We start from the raw sequence: 22186 nt of genomic DNA, 5'->3' as shown, positions 1-22186 counted from the left end.
AAAATAAAGCAAAATACATCTAATCATATAAATAACCATACAGATTACAGGAGAATTTTAAATACTTTTATGAAATATGGATACAAAGTAATATATCATGTGACAAAAGAAACAACATGAAAAGAAATATACCACTCTCCATAATTATTTTTGCATAAAAATATCAATACCTAAGAGTGTGGTGCACGAGGACTGTACCGACTGCCTCAGATCCTGTTACTCAAGAATCATCTGTACACTCTCTAATTATATTTTTACATTCTCCTGGTATTATAAATATTCATTTTTTTTCTTTCCTCTGCCTGCATTTATTGAAAGATACACAGGCACAAGAAGTCTAGCATTCAAACATTCAAAAGATACAAACTATAAAATTCAGAATTGTTGCATATTACATTTCAGTATAACCTAAAGTACAGAGTGAATTTAAGAGGTTACAGATTACAAATAGTCATCTAAAATAAAAACGATTCCTTTAACATTTTTTTTTGCTTAATAAGAGAATCCATTGTAAATTCTTATTCCAATTATTATTTACTGAATTCCAAACTGCATTTTCCGTTAGCATTTAAATGGATAAAGGGAGCTGCCTGGAAGATCTAGTTTCGTTGTGCTCATTTCTATCTGCTGTTTTAGTTTAAGGCACATTTTCCTTTATTTCACTTTTCCACAAGCCATAAAAAAACTCATTTCTAATTCATCCGTTCGTTCAGCTTAACCTCTCTTCTCAGCAATTAAAGCACTCTGCGCATCCCTCATCTATCACACAGCCAGCTAAATAATGCATTGCGTCCCCCGCTCATCTTTTATCATCCCAAATGACAGGTATTAGCATATCTCCCCAGTCAATTACAGTGCAGCAGAATAATCACAGCATAATTGGGCGAAAGCCACTCTAATCACCAGCCCTGCAAATGCGCAGAATAAAAACTGAGTGGCAGTTCAGACAGGCCTTGCTCTTGTCCATGACTCTAGCCAACAAGCCTGGCAGATCTCCATTTCCTGCCTTTTAGAACTTATCCTTTAGGGAGGTCAACTTCTCTAGGCCTCCTATGTAAAAGGAAAGAATGCATACATGTGTGAATGGGAAATATTTAATGTGTGACACACATATACGTGCATCTATTAATATTGTGCCTGCGATGTTTGCACATACTATTACATAGCACATCATAAACCTTTCCACTGTTGATCAGGAAACAAAAAAGTCATTTTATGAGTATGATGTCATTAGAAGTACTATTACAGGGCTCATATGAAGGTAAAACAAAAAAATTAATTTTTAATGAAGGTTATTTACTACCAAAATCGAAGCCCTGTAAGTGTCTACATGATAAAGAAACACCTTCTGCATCATAAAACTCAGGATTTCTTCTTCCCAAATTATTCATTTATCACAAGTAACTTTTTTATTTTTGAGATAAGATTCTCGCTCTGTCGTCCAGGCTGGAGGGCAGTGGCGTGATCTCCGCTCACTGCAACCTCCGCCTCCTGGGTTCAAGCAATTCTCCTGCCTCAGCCTCCTGAGTAGCTGCGATTACAGTCATGCACCACCACGCCCGGCTAATTTTTGTATTTTTAGTAGAGACGGGGTTTCACCATGTTGATTAGGCTGGTCTCAAACTCCTGACCTTATGACCCACCCGCCTCAGCCTCCCAAAGTGCTGGGATTCTAGGAGTGAGCCACCACGCCCAGCCACAAGTAACATTTTTTAAATTGAGTTATCTGTTGTTCTTCCTTGTTGGGGGACTGGGTACAGGGGGCTTTATTGATGATATACAAAGTGGAGCTCCTTTGGCCCCTCCCATTCTTCTGGGCAACTGAGATGGAAACTGTGGGGATGGAAGACCCTCAGTGAGGTGGGGGCTGAGTCGGGGAGAGACACCCCACAACTGAGAGTGTCTCTCTTCCTTTTGCTGGTGCTGATGGTCCAGGGGTCCCTTACTCCTTGGAGGCCACAGGCGTTGTTATTCTTGGACTGCAGCAGCATTCAATACATGTTTAAAAATCATGATGATATGAAGTGCAGGTTTACACATTAAGATGACTGAAGAAAAGACACTTATCCTTTTATGAGGAGATTAAAACTTAAATGAGACAAAAATAGGAATACAATGTGAGAAGCTTTAATATGTAATGTGAAGATTTAAAAAGAAATTCTAGAAATGTTTCGAAAATTTGTCTGAAATTAATTTTAGAATACTTAAAATTTTATTGATTTTACCGTGATATTTAATGGATAAGATAAGCCTATATCCAATTCTCATTATAAATAATATGTATTCATTTGCTGCTCTGTTCTTCACCTCCCCTCTTCCTCAATGAGATACAAAAAAATTTATTCTGAAAGGAAAATTTAATTTGTGGAAGAGTGAAGGGAGGTTAAGAACATTTCTTATAAAAATGTACATGGCTTCTTAAGAAACAGCCAATTAAATGCTTTAAACTGCCATGTGTAGCTAGGGGAAAAAAAAGAAATTTCCTGTAGGACTTAACTTCCTCTATGCCAATTTCAAGGGCCACTCCTGTCCCTCCCCGTACTTCTCTCCAGTTCCTCACACTGACCCCTCCTTTTCACATGGCCATCTAAGGCCACACCTACTGCAAGAAGAAAACTGCCCAGCTACCAAAGGAAGGTCACACTTGAGGAGCACTCTGGCCAGAGAGAGAGAAGGCTTCATCCCACCTTGGCCACGGTCTAGAATCGGCCATGGCAGAGTGGCCTTGCTGGGCACAGTGAGCAGCAAATCAAGGCAGCAAGTCTTTTTTTTTTTTTTTTTCTCCAGACTGAGTCTTGCTCTGTCACCCAGGCTGAAGTGCAGTGGCATGATCTCAGCTCACTGCAACCTCCACCTCCTGGTTCAAGTGATTCTTGTGCCTCAGCCTCCTGAGTAGCTGGGATGACAGCCGCCCACCACCACGCCTGGCTGATTTTTGTATTTTTAGTAGAGATGGGGCTTTACCACGTTGGCTAGGCTGGTCTTGAACTCCTGACCTCAAGTGATCTGCCCTCCTCAGTCTCCCAAAGTGCTGGGATTACAGGCGTGAGCCACTGCGCCTGGCCTTAAGGTAGCAAGTCTTGGTGACCTGGCACACTGGAACACAGAGCCACTGCGGGCTGCATGGATGCTCTGCTGTGGCTATGCACAAACGAATAAATTACACATGGCAAAACTCTCTGCTTAGTGATTCCATTGTAATCAAGACACCAGCCGAATTCAGGAAAGCATGAGATCAGGCGACTATGACAACAAAGCAAACAAGATACGATATTTATTACTCTTATTACTTAGAACTTGTAATATTTTCAACCACAATTCTGTCAGACAATGTATTCCTTCAATACACAGGAACACACTAAGGCAGTAATACATTATCAAAAGCCAACTGTTAAAAGACCAGAGTAAAAGCAGAATTTAGACAAAACAAATAGTCTCCCAGACTTTTTATTCCTTCCAAACTTGTTATTTTAAGTTATAATGTGAAATGTTTTATTTGCATTATCACTTCCAGAGCTCTGCATGCATTTCTGTTGGCATATCTTTGCAAATGGACCCAGAGGATGCATTACTTCGGTTGTAAAATGGTACTTTTATTGCTTATTTGGGAATATCTTTTACACGTATTTATCAGTGATACATCTGTTATGCAAGTATTAATTCAACAGGTTTCTTAATCCAAATCTGATTTTTAAAAATCATCCCTGATATATTCTTTAATTCACATAAATGTTCTACTTGGCTTTAAGCATATTCCAACATATTGGCTCTTTCAACACCAGCCACGTTGACATTCTCAACTGACTTGCAAAAATTGACATGGCTTGGGAAGAAGCCAAATTTAAGGCAGGAGGAGGGAAGGAGGAGGGCTTTCACCATCTGAAGAAACAGAATCTGCTTTAAAACTTGGCAGTGCAGAGAACCTAAAACACACGCAATCAAAATCACCCCCATCTTCCCTAGGATATTTTCTTTGCTTCTTCCCAACAAAATCTCAAGTAGCTTGATGATTATTAATATGATCACAGTAACTGTATGCAAAGGAATTTTACAGGCAAGCCCTGAAACACGCCTCTAATTATATGTGCATGTCCCAAATGAACAGGTGTTTGAGGGTGGGGATAAGAGAATATATGCATTTTTATTATTACTAGAAAATTAAGTCCTCAAAAACTAGTGCCAAAATAATGTCCCCAGAGATAAATGGAGTCAATCAAACTCTAAATTATACAAGTAAATAAGCTTGCTTCCAGCATAACTCCTTGCTCTCTTAAAAAGACCACTTTTCAGACACACAGCACGTGAGGCCATGTTTAATTCCTAACGTCTTTTTACAAAAATGAACAGAATCTGACAAAGGCAGGCATGAACTACACTAAATTATGGTCCCCTCCACTCACCTTATCTTCACCATCACTAAGGCAGGGCAAACATTTCTGCACAGTGGACTTGGTAGATCTTGGGACAGCCGCGATGCTGTCAATGAATCTATCTTAAACACTCTGTCATCTACCATCATCTGACAGAATATTTGGTCTAGAAGAAATGGAGTTCCTATTACACCAAGAACTCCTTTGATTATAATATACTACTTCTGATTTTGCATATAATGCCAAAACATATTCTGGAAACGTCACACCTTCTTTGCTGGGCTTTCTGGCCTACTGGGTACTCTCATGTCAGTTAAGCTCCACAAACATCTTGTGATCACCTAATACCTCACAGAGGGTGCTCATACCCATTCCAATTGGAATAAACTACTTTTAAAGAAAAATACTGTTTTCACTATTGAAAGCTGATCTAAAATGATATGAGAGTCCTAGTACATTGGGTTGAACCATATGAAATTGCCAACATTACACCATTTTTTGAGCTGTGAAATGCCAATTCTGTAAAATGTAACCTAATATAGAGTTCCTAAACTTGAGAGGACTGATTTAAAAAAACAACAACACAGGCATTGTTGGAATTTTTTCATAAAATACACAGGCCTGGGAAGCAGCAACTTCTAGCTGAGCTTTACCACTAGACAGTGCCTAAAATAAGTCACTTTCCCTCCCTCAGCCTTTTTCATTGTGAAAAAAAGATACTGAAAAAATCTTAGGTTACATTTTCTCTTTGAGACAAATGCTGAAAAGTAACTGGCCATAGCAGCTCTAAAGGAAATTAGGAAAGAAGACTAAAGGTGGCAGAAAATAAAATTTCTATATTTTACCTTTCTTTTAAAAATTTTTGCCTGGCTTCACTTAATGAAAGGATTTGTTTGTGGACAACAATACAACAACAAAATTCTATTTTTCCCAAGACAACAAGAATATCTTAGTCTAGGAAACATCAGCAAGAAGAAATGGAAGACTAACAAATGGTAAAACACTTGTACTTTCAACGGATACAGGAGGCCTGTTAGCATTAAGGACCTGAAGAATTTTAGAGCTGGAAATAAATTTCATGATGTCTAGAAATCAATTCTCCAACCTTACAATGGGACTTACAGTAGAATATGGGTCTGTTCAACTCTCAGTCAAGTAGTCCTAATTATAAAATGGCAGGAAAAAAATCCTATTCCATATTTAATCCAAAGCCAGACATCAGGTGAGACCCCTAACAGCTCTCAAGTAACTCCTCATCAGCCACTCAAGGCCTTTCATTAACAGGGCTCTACCCTGCCTCTTCACTGCATATGTTTTGGCCTCATAGTCTTCTGTCTTTTCTGAGTTTTAGACTTGTGTATTCCTCTAAAGACAAAATTGGAAAAAAAGCTAAAATATCCCTTCAAAAGATAATTAAACCTAACAAAGAAAACTGTATCAAAATATTACAGGTAAATATACATAAAGTATTTCCCCCAAATCATTTCTAAATAAAAATAAAGCAAATTTGTTTTAAACTCAAACATGTAACTGTCTGAACTACCAGCAGATGGCAGAAGCAGAGGCTGGGAAATTTTCTAACAAAAGAAGAGAAGAGCTCAATATGGATTCCTGGATTCCCACATCCGGGAGAACTTGAGATCCTTGAGGTCCTAGAGAAACACTGCAGATTCCTCTCCCCACACCCCCTTGAATCTTTCTTTTAGAAGAAACAGTAAATTTTTTGCTTTAACAATAAATATTCTATAATTTTAAGTTTGAGTCAATATTGAAACAGTATGGAATAAACTTGGTCCTCTACTGCTCTAAAGGTTTTGAACAGATTTTAATTAAATAAAAAAGATTAAAATGTAAAAACAAATCTTTCATATTATGAAAAGTAATATGAGTTCATAAGATTATGAGTTCAAAAAAACTGTTTGCTAGTTTTGTTTCAATGACATTGGTTATCTTAAATATACTTTCACCTAACTTATAGTCACACTCACTCAGAGAGTTAGCCAAGTAAATTCACTAGAAAACACATCCCGCTAAGGGTGGAGCTTGCAGTGAGCCAAGACGGTGCCACTGCACTCCAGCCTGGGTGGCAGTGTGAGACTCTGTCTCACAGAAGAAGAAGAAAAAAAAAAAAAAAAAAAGGCCCGCTAAGAAGACGCAAAGAGTAGAGAAGAACCAGAGTTAATGCAGCTTGACAAAAAATATATATGGTAAATGTTTTTAAACAGAAGATTAGTATATGTTTTCATGTGGTTACACTCATAAAAGAAATAACTATTTTATCGGGTAGAATCTTACGATGCAAAACTAAACACTCTAAATCCAAAATACTATATTGGTAGCCTGGGGCATATCTTAGGCAAATCAATGAATTAATGACCCATCACAAATGTCACTCTAGAAGGATGTCAAATTTCATGACCCTGTTTAAAACTTTTCTATTCTCAAAATCTAATGAAACCTAAGCAGAACATCCCCTCTGCTTTATAGCACTCTACCTGAACAGCAAATTCCTTCTGTTTTCTACTATCTTTTCAAATCCCTAGTGTTTAGATCAATTTTTAAAATGGCTGTTCTAATTGTTATTAGAACATTTATATATTATATAAATGGCTGTTATGCTGAAAACTATCTGTGTCATCTACATACTTGGAACCTGTATTTTCTAGACCAGCTCAGGCAGCAGAACTCATTGTTAAGATGGACGCCTCTCTCTATGCACTGTGGCAGTGTGGCAGCCACCAGCAACATGTAATTGTTGAGATGTGGCCAGTGTAACTGAAGAAATGATATTTGAATTTGATTTAGCTTTAAATACTTTAAATAGCCACACATAGCTGGTGGCTGCCACACTGGATAGCACAGCTCTACAGAACCAAAATGAGCAATGAGAAATGATTAAAACTGGAAAAATGTAACAAAAGATACAGAGTCAGAAATGACTAAAAACAAATGGACTTTTAACACAATTCAAACTGGAGCCCTCTAAGTTAGATGGATCAGAAAAGGAAGCTACAAGTGAACCTCCCGCTTTTTCCCAAGGGTCATTATTTGGTTCTTGAGCCAGGAGGCTCATTCAGACATGGGTTGCCATTGTATTTTTTTCTGTTTCCTCCTTAGCCAGTGTGATAAATCCAACAGTTAACGACTGCATCATTTTGTTTTTATATGAGGGAAGTGAAATACAGATATTTTCATAATGATCAGATGTCAAAAGACAGAAAGCAGCTCAAATTTGATTTAAGTCACTGCCAAATATGATCCTCAGGCTACACATTTTCCACAGTTGAAAATACCTTATTTTAAAAAGACAAAATAAAATTTTCCACTTTTATTCTATTTGAAATTATGTTTACGGGTGACTAATCCTTTTGTTATTTATAATTTCCTTAGGTCAAACTGGAATCCCATTCCATTTTGCAGAATACAATAAATAGATTCAATTAAGACAATTAAACAACAGAAAAGCATACAATTATATCCAAACTTTGCATCTCTTCTTGGATTTTTCTCTGACATAAGATCATTCCAAATGTTGTGTCTAGAATGTAAGATCCGTGGAAGCAAGGACTTATTATTCTTACCACTGCATCCCTGGTACTTGACAAATAACACGTATATCCCATGGATATTTGTTTGAATGGAAAGCAGTGGAAAGAAGTAGAGTGATATGAATGAATACAACTGCAGAACCTGATTAATGAACATATTTAACATAAGCCAGGTTAAAAGGAACCAACTAGTTTTTGATGCCAGCCATACCCACTCAATAGCTTCAATAAACATTAACATTGAATATATCTTCCTTAAGGTGGGCATTACAGAGCTTAAACAGGAAATGCCAAGCTCACATATTAGCCCAGATAACAGGAGAATCGGCAAGGAAATCCCAGAATACAGAAGAACACAGTAGTGATATGTTAATATCACACATTTTATGCTCTTAGCAGTGATAATTGTTAACACTATCAGTAAAACTCTTAATCATCAGTACTTATGCACTGTTTACCATGTGAAAGTCAATATGGATATAAAAAGATGAAAAAAATGGATTCTCTAAGCTTATCATATTATGGGGGAAAATGCCACATAATAGAATTGGGCTAGGCCATATCACGCTGTCTCCCAAATACAAAACAACACCAAAACAAGCTGAGATGAGAAATTCCAAATGAGTCCTAAAGGCAGTGAGAACTGTTGAGCTCTGAGGATGGGCGCTCAGAAGGCTCTCATGCCGAGACAAATCATAGAAGAGAGAGGTTAGAATGGAGCCTGGAGGGAAAGCAGGATTTTGAAATGCAGCAAGAGGAAGGGTAAGCATTTCAGGGGAAAGGCAAGGTGGAGATTAGGCTGGAGGGAAGCTAAGGGCAGCAAAGGGCATGGGATATTTAACGGACTCTGTTAGTTCGGGGTTGGAAGACCAGTTTGAACGCCGACGTTATTTTTCTCTAAGATATCTAATCAACCAAAATACAGGTAAAAAGTAATACAAGTCTAGGATTTACTTTAACATCTTATGTTCAGATACTTTAGCTTAGACCTTTCTCTTTTATAGTAATAAATTTTAGGTGCCTAAAACAAATATTAAAAATTATCACCAAAGAGGATTAAAGTTAAGTGTAGCCTTTGTGCGGTGGCTCATGCCTGTAATCCCAGCACTTTGGGAGGCTGAGGCGGGCAGATCACTGGAGGTCAGGACTTTGAGACCAGCCTGGCCAACACGGTAAAAACCCATCTCTACTAAAAATACAAAAAACTTAGCTGGGCGTTGTGGCACAAGTCTGTAATCCCAGCTACTTGGGAGGCTGAGTGAGGAGAATCACTTGAACCTGGGAAGTGGAGGCTGCAGTGAGTGGAGATCACGCCACTGTACTTCAGCCTGGGTGACACAGTGAGACTCTGTCTCAAAAAAAAAAAAAAAAAAAAAAAAGGAGTGGAGGGCTCCAGTGATCTTGTGGGACCCAATGATAGCATAAATTGCATCATTTTTCTTTTTCTCATTCTTTTTTAGAGTAATACAATATGCTTCCCCTTGATTATCCTTGTAATTCATTTTAAACTGACCTCTCCACATGTATTTTTAATAGTTTATATCAAATATTATAAAAAGAGTCATAAAATTCAGAGTTTTCTTCTCCCAAAGAACATGTCAGCCAAAACACCCTCAAAATATTTTTGATTTTGTGGAATTCTGATGTCCATTTAGACCCGGAAGACAGGTATAGCAAATGAATAAACTGGTAATACATATTTCTGTCCCTCCATCTTTCAAAGGGAGAAGTCTTTAAAAATTATTTTGATAACCAAATTACATTATTGTCAAATAGGCAAGCCCTAAGAATTTACCCCAGGAAATACACTGTATTGAACAAGAGATACATGTTTTCATCTTTGTCATGGCTTTATGCATATTCATTCATTCGGCAGGATATTTAAGAATACACCCTGGAGGAGGAGGGGAAGGTGTAACGTGGGGTGTTAGCGGCTTATGTAGCAGAGAGGAGAATCGAACACATTACTGCCTGTCTGTGAAGAGGAAGACGAGTCTGAGAAATCGAGGCCAGACCTGTAGGAGGTGAATCAACAAAACGCTGCTGAGGAAGCCACAGGAAGACAGTGTGCCAAGGAAGAAGTCCATTAGGTCAAATGCGCAAGGAGGCAGGCACAGGGCAAGTAGTGAACTGCTCTGCTAGATCTGGGTGTGTCGTTAGGGACCTTAGTAAGAGGAGTTGAGTGGGGCAATGGCGATGGTGGCTAAGAAGATGGGGAGTAAAGACTGAGAGGCGGGTACAGGGTACACCCTATCAGTTCCATTAGTTCTCAGGACATTCAGAAAACAGAGAAGGTGCTGGGGCTGACACTGCTGGTGCAAATCCCAGTTCTGTTACTGATTGGTTGCGTGAACTTGAGCAAGTTCTAGACTCTGAGTTCCTGTTTCCTTACCTAACACTGGGGATAACAACAGTGTCCACATCTGATATGAGAGTGGATTAAATAAAAACGTGCTTTTTTCTAATTCTGGACTTAGCCACCTAATCAGAAGATGAAGAACATTCAGAGTCATGAAATTTTGAAGTAACTTATTAGATTAGTAAGATTTCTTAAGAAATTTATTAAGAAGTTTATTAAGTTATGTTTACATGTTTTTTAATGACCCAGGGCTACTTACATACCCCTTTCTTGTTTACACCCCTTACTATAATTTTCTTTACTACTATATGTAGAATCCATAAACAACAAGTCAATGTTTTAGTCTTTTCCCTATGTTTAGTAATGTAATCACATATGTACACATATAAATGTTTAGCTGATTTATCATCCCATTATCAACAGCAGCTTTAGTTAGTTCATTAATGATATACAAGGCACGGTTATCCTATAAAAAGAACCAACCCATGTTGGTGGCTGCTGGGACTTCTGATTTATTTTTCTATAGAATTATAAACTTTATAATATATTCAAATCATGATCAAAGCTGAAAATAAGAATAGTGGTCTACAGTTTCAGAACTTTACTAACAAAGGCATATATTCACCCATTTTTTATTTTGAAGCACCTCTTCTATTCACCTCAAATTCTTGTTTATAAGTAGATATAATTTAAAAATAATTATCTTAATTAGACCTGTATAGAAACAAACTCAGGAAAATAAAAGTTACTTAAATTCAGAGGAAAAAACTAAAACCACGGGAAAACAGCGGAAGTGCTTATTGTCTACTATACTGTGGAACAGTTTCAGCATTTCAAATTCTAAGTTACCTTTAAATGAGATAAGCCTAACAAAACAATGAATCTCTATTTGTGCAAAATTAAGATGTAAGAAGTAGAACATAGATATTTGCCATTTGACTAGAGTAAAAAGTTACTCTCAGATCAACCCTGCTAGTCATGATAGTTTTGCGAGACTGCACACTTGTTTCCCTGGGTTGTAGTTTCGCCACATGTACATACAAAAATAAGTTGTTTTCATTTCTGGGTCCCAATGTATTTAACTCATTTTCCAGTAAGACTGACAAATTTGTGCTAAGTCAATATTAAGCTTGTAAATTTAATTTCGCTTAAGAGAAGGCAAAGCATACAAGTATAAAGAATTAGTAGGAAGAAAAGTACAGAAAGATAAAGGCTCATTAAAGATCATCACTAAAAGGAGCGGCGACATACACAGGACACACACTCCAGCAGGCTCAGAAATGTTCTGTGCATTTGCCAAGAGGGTGCCATGTGTTACCATAGTGACTTAGACACTTGAGTTACCTTTCCCAGTGCTTACAAAAACAGGAAGAAACACCAATTGTGAATGCGTTTAAAAACCTGACCAATGCTGAATGCCTAGACCTTTACGAAATAAGGTAATTCTGGCCGAGCACAGTGGCTTGCGCCTGTAATCCCAGCACTTTGGGAGGCCGAGGCGGGCAGATCACAAGGTCAAGAGATTGAGACCATCCTGGCCAACATGGTGAAACCCCATCTCTACTAAGAATTCAAAAATTAGTGGCACGCGCCTGTAGTCCCAGCTACTCAGGAGGCTGAGGCAGGAGAATTGCTTGAACCTGGAAGGCGGAGGTTGCAGTGAGCTGAGATCGCACCACTGCACTCTAGCCTGGTGACAAAGCGAGACTCCGTCTTGGAAAAAAAAAAAAAAAGACGACGAAAGAAAAGAAAAGAAAAAAGAAAAGAAAGGAAAGAAAGGAAGAGAGAGAGAGAAAGAGAAAGAGAGAAAGAGAAAGAGAGAAAGAAAGAGAGAAAAAGAAAAAGAAGGAAGGAAGGAAGGAAGGATGGAAGGAAGGAAGGGAAAGAAAGAAAGGAAGGAAAGAAAGAAAGAGAAAGAAAGAAAGAAAAGAAAGAAAGAGCAAGAAGGAAGGAAGGAAGGAAAGAAAGAAAGAAAGAAGGTAACTTTTGGAATTCAAAAATATACTTGCCAACTTCCAGATAATGAAGCAGTAAAAAGAAATGTCAAATTTCCCATTTTTAATTATATGTATAAACACTTCAGTATAGATCAGCAAAAGCTAAAAGCATCTATTACTGTGAAAGTCACTGGATTGTTGAAAAAAATTTTCACTGTTGTTTCAACTTATTAAATTTAAGGCTATGAGGTCAGGAGCAGTGGCTAACGCCTGTAATCCCAACACTACTCTTTGGGAGGCCAAGACCAGGGATCACTTGAGGCGAGGAGTTCAAGACCAGCCTGGGCAACATAGTTAGACCTGCATTTTTATAAAAAATTAGCCAGGCATGGTGGCACATGGCTGGCGGGAGCATCGCTTGAGCCTGGGAGGTTGAGGCTGCAATGAGCCATGATCGCGCCGCTGCACTCCAGCCTGGGCAACAGAGTGAGACCCAGTCTCAAAAAAAAAAAAGTTAAGGCTACAAAAGGAACCTGTTAGGTTGGCCACAGAACAAACACGGAGGCTTCACACAGCAGGGCAGACTATGAGAGCTGCTGGCTACACTAATCTTCTATAACGTTGCTGCATACTCAGTAAGTATGAAGGATTATGAAAATGAGCTCCTAAGAACTGACCCTACAGGTTTATGAAAAATGCAATGAATATTCCACATGTATGCTGGGCATTAAATAAAAAATGAAAAATTCACAAGACAACCATATGTTAAATACTGTAAATAACACTGAATTAGGTTCTATTTAGAATAATTTCTTTTAGTAATTTTTGGCAGATACAGAAACATAAAAAATTTATTAGGGTTATAAACTTGAGTTGTATCAAGTATTTATAAAGTATTAATTTAATTTTCTTTATATATTTATGAATGTAAAATCTTGCTACATTTGTAACCTCAGAAACTTTGCTTTTGGTAGCATTACAGTGTCATCTTACCTGTCATTACTGTACAACTGGTAGACTGTGCTTTTGAAATGTCAAGCATATAGGATAAAAAATGGTAAAATATATATATGTATATATAAATAATCCAACTTGGTTTCAAGCCAAAGATGTAGCACATGGAGGAGTCACGTGAGGGTCGTCACCAACACCTGGTGTTCTGTAATAGTTTCTACCAACCTTTCTATCCTCCCAAACTGACTTCCGAAGTAACTGATGGCACCTACCCTATACTTCTACACCTCTATATGAAAATGAAATCAGAGTTCTCTAATAAGTGTCTCCTAATTTACTCAAAATTTAACAAATTTAAAAATTATCACCAAATATGTACAAAAGGCAAATGTCTCCCAATTTACTCAAAATTTAACAAATTTAAAAATTATCAGCAAATATGTACAAAAGGCAAGTAATTTGATCGACAATTCAGGTCTGGAAGATTATAATTTTTAAAAATCTGTAATTCTTCCTCTTGTGTTCTCTATCTCAGGGTGACACCATATAGTCCCTGGACTCATCTTGAGCTCCTCTTTTCGTACTCTGCACACCCCAGCAGGCACCAGACCCTGCACACTGAGGTTGCCAGTCCTCTGCCCTCTGACACTGCTTCTACTATGCCAGCTCAGGCCTGTGTTCACTTTTACTGGGTCTATTCAACTGCTTTTGACTGGTCTCTGGTTAATCCGTCCTCCAAAAAGTGGCCAAAGTCATCTGTCTAAATTGCAAATCTGACCACTACCTGGCTTAAAATCTTTTAATAGCTTACCATTTTTTATAGGAGAAAGTTATCTTTAACCTCTCCAGTCTCAGATCTTGCCACACAGACAGAAACTTATCTACTTTTAGCTTCCTCAGATATTTTTCATGGTGGCTGTTCTACCCGAAAATAGCTCTCATTTCTCCTGCCCTCCTTTCTTGCCTCAGTATAACCTAAACCCTCAAAACTCAGCCCAGGGATCCACCTCCTAGAAAGCCTTCCCATTCTCCACTCCACCCGACTCGCAGCCTCTGGCATGTTTCTTGCATGGATACAGCTACCCTGTGGGATGATTTATCTGCTTATAGGCTTAGATCTGTCAGCTGGTCACGAGGTCCTCACGGGAAGGAGCTGGGTTTTCAATCCGGTTGTAACTGGACGGTAGGGGTTCTGTCTGAAGCGGGGACGTTTAATAAATCAATGAATAACACTGGAGCTATGAACTAAATACAGCACTCTGATAACATCTTACATTTCAGTACCCCCAAACTGGGGCAAAATTTAAGCAAATCTTGTGCTATGCGGAATTGAAATTTAAAAGTCAATTACTACTAAACGAAACTCTTGTTTTCCTATATTGTTTCTACACAACAAAGAAGGTAATGAAAATACTACCACAGTCTAATCTTAATCACAATAAGAGAAATCTTAAACTTGTGAAGATTTTTAAACCTCAGTGTTTTGATTACGATTAAAAAAAAAATAAGTCCCCTCTGTTGAGCCTTCAAATCCACCTAGGAGGAACTGACAAAAACCTCCACAATGAACTACACCAGACTACACACCTTGAGTCCAAAGGCTGCATCCTCCGAGGCCAAGACTTCAACCTGAAATCATAAGGAAAAACATAATTTAGGCACTAACAAAAACCTCTTTGAGTCTAGCCACAGAAACCAGACACAGGCATGGCCTAGAATTGAGAGTTCTGAGAAAACTGGCATTCCATTTATGTCAGTTGTCAAGAAAGAGAGATCTGTGAGTATCTTCAAGAGCTGGGCTGAAATCCCAGTCACCGTCTGGGTTTCAGTTCTATAAGACGGCGGGAGCTCCTATCAAATGAATCCATCTGCCATCATGTGGACGTAGTGGTTGAAGTTCCTCAAAAACAATCCAGGAAGTGAGTAGAATCATCCTTCTCACCTAAATCACAACATGTTGCATATGCCTTTTGATCTTTTACTGACAGACAGTGAGGGGAAGCTGCCCTTTGTAGAGCAATCTCACTATGCATGTGTGCTACCAGTAGATTCTTGTCCTGCTCAGATCAGAGTGGGCAGCGCTGGATCTCTGGAATGTTGCAGAGCAAGAGTTCCTGAAAGCAATACTCTGGAAAAGGCAGGCAGTGTCTAAGCAACAAGTTGTGAAATGATGGCAAAACTTCAAGACTGCCTGTCAGTCTCATGCATTAGAAGACAGAGCTCATTAACATGAATTTTAAAAAGCTGCGAGGAACAAAACGTGTATTGATAATTACTGTTTTTTAAACATAATTATTCAGTGTCGTGTGTAAAGCTTTTAACTTTGACTATTGCAAAGTACCAATACACGATGGAAAAGAACAAGGAAAGAAGGCAATAGAACACATTTGAGTATTTTTAAAGAGGAAGACGGGGTGGGTGGGCAATATCAGACTGTAACAGGCTTCACTGTCAGTTTTAAACCTTTTAAAACTAGGCATGTGTGGCAGGTGTTTAAGTAGAAGGCATATAGGCCTATCTAATGTATCCTGCTATAAAACAAAATTGTATTCTTCCCTTGTGGACAGAAAATATAGAAAGGAAGGCCATGACAATAAGACTTTCATCCAGTATGAAAGTTAAAAGGGTCAAAAGAAGAAACAAGGAAGCAAATTGTCTTCTCCAACTGCTTCACTGAAAGCCAGGCTCACTGACCACCCCCTGGCACTGGCACAGCCTGGTGCGGAAAGCAAAAGAAAGATACTACCATTAGGGATGGAGATGAGCAGCCTCGTTTTCATAGAAAACCATATGTTGCTGATACCAAATATGATTTTAGGCTAAAGACTGAAATGTTGGATCAATTATAGTAGAAAAAATCATCATAAGTTTCACTGACAGCATTTCTGTTTACATTTTAATTTCCAAGGCTGTTAGATTTAGAAACAAGGCCTTATTATAGACTTTTCATTTAAGAAAAGGAAAAAAGATTACATGTTTGAATTTCCCAAGCCCTGACTTTCACAATGCTAGGTTACTAACCTCAACTATTTTTTAAATTAAAACCTCTAATCAACATTGGAGACTTTAAAGGAAAAACGCGAACAGGAAATATGCTGAATCTTAAATATTGTGAACATCGTATGACATTTGCTTGTGAATTACACATATAGATCATATCTGCATACCTCACCCTTGATGTGCTATTTTTAACACAAATAAAATTATTTTTAAAATATATTACAGTTTAACTTTGCAAAAAAAAATCTTCAGAGTGTGAGTTCTGCATATTTTATCATATTATAAAAAGTCAATGTAACAAGAAAATTCAATAGCAAATAGAGCTCTATTTAAAGATAAGGCTTTAATATATTTGACAACTTGAGGTGAGAGCAAATCAAAGCTTTCGTGTGAAATTTAGAACTCTCCCTGTGGCTATTTCAGCAGACAGAGACAGTGACAGACCCTGTGGGTGGGAGGAGGGAGTCAGACCTCACCCGGGCACCCTTCACCCCAGATTCTATCTCCAGCAGGGCTGGGGGAGTTGTTTTGAAACTCTTAATATACCTTTAAACGAATTTAATTACAGCAACTCTACAGAAGTATTTATGTTTTGTTCAAAAGCACTATTGTTTAAATATATATGTACCCTAGTTCAAGTATCCTTTACATCCTCTATTTCCGTAAGATTTTAATATCAGCAACTACAGAAAATCAGCTGATTTTAAAAACATGAGGTTATCCTCAATTTAATACAAAGGGATTATCAATGTCACACAAGGTTTTCACGCTGAGTCTAAGAGCATTTTTACCTAAGTTGGAAGGAATCCCCCTCTAGTGGGAGCAAAGGAGTATTTCAACTTTCACACTTAATTTCCAGGTAGTAGTCATTAAACTTACCAGCAGAAATCAGCTAAGCTTTTTTGTTCCTTTTGTCATAAATTTGAACAACAACAACAGAAAAGTCAATAACTATATTTCATAAGACAAAACCACCCATCATTCTTATACATAAACTAGAAGTAGATCTGTTAATCCGATTAAAACAAGAATATACAACTGAAAAATTTGGGAAATTCTCAATGGAAAGACTGGATACTGTACTGGGAAGACACAGCATTGATGCTAAAATACTAATTCTTTGCATATAATCTGCATTTATCTGCTCTAATCTCAAAAAGACCATCACTCATTCATAATAAATACTGTCCAGATATTTATTAAATGCAATGTTTTGTGCTTAATGTCATAAGAAAATGAGTTTAGCTTAGGTATAAATATCTAAGTGAAATGTATTTAAGTATCCATTATACAGTCAAAAATAAATTCTAATTCATAAATGAAAAGATAAGATTATTCATTGTGTTATTTTTCTTTTTAAACTTTGATGTGGGCAGACTTAAAATTAGCAGTAAGAAAAAAAAAGTCACAGGTTTAATCAAATGTAAAATTAGGACATAATAGCCAACGTTCTCCTCCTCCACACAGACACTGTAACAAATACAGAGACAAATTTGAATACTCTGATGAGACCCATGTTTCACTTCAATGGGAGAGAGAACTTTTCAAGGGTTCCTGAAGTACAGAGGTGTGAAGGGGCAGGTTTAGGATAACAAAGTAGAAACTTCCTAAAGGCAAAGACAAGGCCCTTTCCATTAACTCACACTTATTTCAAATGTTACAATCAACATTTTATAACACAAGTGCCTAAAAGGATTCCATTTGTAGAGAACCTCTAAGAGCTCTGTGAAAGTTCAGTCTGTAAAGTTCAGCAGCAGCTAAGCCATTTACAGTCCTCACTCTGCTAAAGCACAAAAACCTTCAATTGACATCTCTTTCCCAATTACCCTACGCCCCACCTCCACCAAAAATAACACAAATCACCTTAATTTCCAATCATTCCAGTAAGAAAATTGGGAAAACAAGAATTCGTGAATTTGGAAGTAAAACTGGCCGTACTTTCCTTTCTCTTTCACTTTCAAAGTCCTTTTTATGTTCACAATGTAAAGCACTCATTAAAAACAGAGTATACTAATTCTAGCAGCATTATCGTTAAAATAAAGCAATGCCAAAACTATGCTGCAATTTATTTTTTTAAATAGTTCTAAAATCAGTATCACACTGTCACAAAAAGAGGAACTAAAGTGAGAAATAATGCTCATTTATAACAATGTATAATGAACGATACTCATAATTAAAGGAATACAAATAAAGTCATATTGTACTAAAGATTAAACCTTGTAATAATTACAACATATACACAGGTTTGGGTAATTATTCAAATCACAGCCTTGCACTGCTGATGAAAACATATACTGGAATAAAATACAATTGGCAGTATCAATCAAAATGCACATGTATATGATTACGCAAGTATTAACCCCAACAATTCCACTGATCCTAAAGTATAAAAATAAATATTTAAAACGATGTTTACTGGAGTTGTTTGTAACAGTGAAAAGTGAACATAACCAAATTTTCATTGCCAAGGGAGTTAAGTTTATAGTAAATTACTGTATAGTCAAACAAAGAAGACTATACTTCTGTTACAAAGACAGAGGTAAATCTATCTGTGCAGGTAAGAAAAGATTTCCAGGATACTCTATTAAGTAAAAAGAATGGAAAGGGTGTGCACAGTAAGCTACCATCAGTTTTTTTAAAAAAGGTGGGGGTGAGTCATATACTTGATGTACTTAGAATATTTTTGGAAAGAAATGGAAGAAACACATCAATGTAAGAACTTTTCCCACCAACTACACGTGCTTCTTGTTCAATTAAAAGTAATTAGTTAACAAAATAAGTCAATAATAACATTACCCATTGTTCCATGTCAATTAGTAATCATGGAAATGTGAATAAACATCTTATCTTTCAAGGTAGCAAAAATTAAAACTATAGTGGTCCAGGTTTATGTGTACACCTAGGTTTCTCAACATCTATGGTGGGCCTGTAGCTAAGAATGACCCGCCCAGAAAACAATCTTCCATTACATATCAATATCCTCAAACATACCCATGCCCATTTATCCAGCAATCAAGCCGCTAGAAAGAGCTATCTTCAAGTTATAATTTGTGATCTACCATTTATATATTAAGCATGTGTACCACATCATTTAAAATAACATATTAGAAAAAAACGTACAAATACGGGAGATGGTTAAATAAAGTATGGTATATTCACATGATAGAGCATTAATAATCATGAAAAATTCAGGTTTTAAGAGATATTTTGTAACATGGGAAAATGCTCATAACTGTGTTAATGTAAAGAAATTAAAAACAAAAAATTTGACATTTTAAATATTCGAATGTATCCATTTGTTTTCCCCAAGCTTCTAGAGTTTGTGCCACGCTGGAAAACGTCTTCCTCACTGCAGCATTTTAAAAAATATTCATTTTGGGCCAGGCGTGGTGGCTCACACCTGTAATCCCGGCACTTGGGCAGGCCGAGGCAGGAGGATCACCTGAGGTCAGGAGTTTGAGACCAGCCTGGCCAACATGGTGAAACCCTGTCTCTACTAAAGACACAAAAATTAGCCGAGTGTGGTGGCGCATGCCGGTAGTCCCAGCTACTTGGGAGGCTGAGGCTGAGGCAGGAGAACAGCTAGAACCAGGGAGGCAGAGGTTGCCGTGAGATCGCACCATTGCACTCCAGCCTGGGCAACAGAGTGAGGCACCATCTCAAAAAAAAAAAATTTTCATTTGTTTTCTTTTAATTTATTTTACTTTTTTACATTTAAATATCTGATCAAACTGTAATTTATTGTGAAATAACAAGAGGAGGGGGTGACTCCATTTTAATTTTCCATTTGAATAACTGTGATGAAGAATATTCCTTTATTTTTTCCAGTGATTATAGATATCATATCTTTACCATAATTAAACATTAAAATGATATAGATTTTGCCTCCAATTCCAGGCAAGGATGGGAAAGGCAAAATTACACAAGTGAGCTGTTCTGCCCAAAGGGGAATAAAGGCGAGGAGAGGAGGCTAGTAACAATCAACAAGAAATTGATTAAATTTCCAGTCACAATAATATTTATCTGCAAGGGTATTACTAAGAATTTAGATCCTCTTGGAAAGAATAATTTTTGCCTACATTGGTGTCCAGGGGATAAAAATACTCTCCTTACAATGTTTGTTGTATCTGCCTTGATTGGGCCAACAAGTCCAATACACCAACTACAACCTATTCCATTAATCATACTTTTACCTACATTAAGGAAAAGTAGACACTAATAAATAAACTGCTCTCCAAAACTATGTTCCAGGATTTATGACAATTTAAACTGCAGGAGAAGCATATGGGTTGCAAAGTTTTAATTTTATCAAGCAAAGAAGTTGTTCTGTGTTTTTCTTTATTATTATTTTATTAACTTTTTGGGATTTTAATCCATTAAAAACACAGAACTCTTAAGAAAAAAAAAAAAACCATAAGCCACTGCCAGCATTCCTCTTTTACTTATTAATTCTCCTCGTTCTCCTCATTAGCATGACAGACCACATGACAGCTCAAGGACATGGCTTGCTGAAATCGCTCAGTGCACGGTTAGCCAGCAATGGAAAGAACACACAGGGCTGCCTCATGCTGCTGAGTACAGCGGCTGTCCTCTGAATGTATTGGAAATGAACTAAAACCTTGTCTCTATACAGGGACCCAATAAATATTGGTAACAATGAAAAATACATCTATGCAATCAAAAAGCATTTGATAAACTTAATACTGTAAGACACAATTTCAAGACGGTGTGATGTTAACATAATTACACTTTTTACCACAAGTGATATGCTCACATTATCTCCTGCACTAGGATGCTGGTGTGTCTTTCTATTCAAGGCTGTTAAATTTAAAACAAAGTCAGTCAGCACTGTGGTCACACCCTTATTTCCAATTATGTTCTCTAACTCAGTGAGGATACCTCCACAGAGGATTTACAAAGCAATGAGGACACCTGGTATGAACCAATCTTGAACTCTTGGTATCACTCAGAGACAGAGAGACCTTGAAGTGTGCAAAACCAGCCACTACTATGCAATGTGGTGTTATAGCCTCTTCCATCCAAGGTGGAGTCTAATTCTCTACCCCTCAATCTGGACTGGATTTATGATTTACCTGGGTCAAGAGACTGCTGCAGCAGCAATCATGCTGTGCCACTTCCAAGTCTAGGACTCAAGAGGCAATTCTTCTAATCATTCTCTTGAAACACAACCAACCACCACATGAACAAGCCCAGACTAGCTTGATAACACATGGTCCTGTTACCACATCGCCTTAGCCAAGAGCCAGTCAAGCCAAGAGCCCGAGAAGCAGAGCCACTTAGCAGGTCAGTAGCTGACTGAAGTAGAAGGAACAAGCCCAGTACAAACCAGAACCACCCGGCTGAGCCCAGCCCAAATCGTCAAACTGTAGAATCATGAGCTACATAAATGGTGGCTGTTCTGAGCACTACTGCAAAAACTAACTGATGCACTGTACAACTTTAAATAAAGGAACTCTAGGTGACATGGATTTACAGGCAGAGTTCCAGGCAAGAACACCATGACACTAAAGGAAGTTCTGAAAGCATCCTCGCAGCCAATTGCTTCTTTCATCTCCACTCCCTCCTTAAAACCTTCGAAGTCTTCCAAGACCGTAAAATTAAGCCGAGCTGCTTACCATGGTCCACAAGAAGCTAAACCATGTGGCTCCCGCCTGCCTTGCAGGTCCTCGGTCCTGCCACCCCCTGCTCTTCACAATGTTCCCGCTGCACTGGCTTGCCTTCTGTTCCTCCAAATAGCCACTGTTCACCTGAGGGCCTTTGCACTGGCTGCTCCCTCCTCCTGAATTACTGTGCTACCAGATCATCCCATGGCCAGTCCTGTCGTACCAATCACTCCTCAAGAGAATCCCTCTCCTTCTTTTGTATAATCACCTGAGATTTTCTTGTTTATTCATTTGTGTATCACTTTTCTCCCTTTACTGAAATGTCAACTTCACAAGAGCAGGCTAGCTCATTCACTGTTGCATGTCTCTTACCTGGAAGAGTGCCAGACACAGA

At 37.8% G+C, this 22186-nt stretch overlaps 1 protein-coding gene across 11 annotated transcripts in view; it reads right to left on the bottom strand.

Annotated features, from left to right (window-relative positions):
• Positions 1–22186, bottom strand: part of ARID1B (AT-rich interaction domain 1B) — a 437019-nt gene that overhangs the window by 157892 nt on the left and 256941 nt on the right. For 8 of the 11 annotated variants that reach the window (XM_055391577.2, XM_063707979.1, XM_063707978.1 and 5 more), the window contains one exon: positions 14756–14797. The exons of the other annotated variants lie outside the window; for them this stretch is intronic. In XM_055391577.2, the coding sequence (XP_055247552.1) occupies positions 14756–14797 (42 nt within the window). The remainder of the gene's footprint in view (positions 1–14755; positions 14798–22186) is intronic. 11 annotated transcript variants of the gene reach the window in all.

This window comes from Gorilla gorilla, chromosome 5, assembly GCF_029281585.2.
Source record: "Gorilla gorilla gorilla isolate KB3781 chromosome 5, NHGRI_mGorGor1-v2.1_pri, whole genome shotgun sequence".
NCBI lineage: Eukaryota > Metazoa > Chordata > Mammalia > Primates > Hominidae > Gorilla > Gorilla gorilla.
This window is presented reverse-complemented; position numbering and strand designations above follow the sequence as displayed.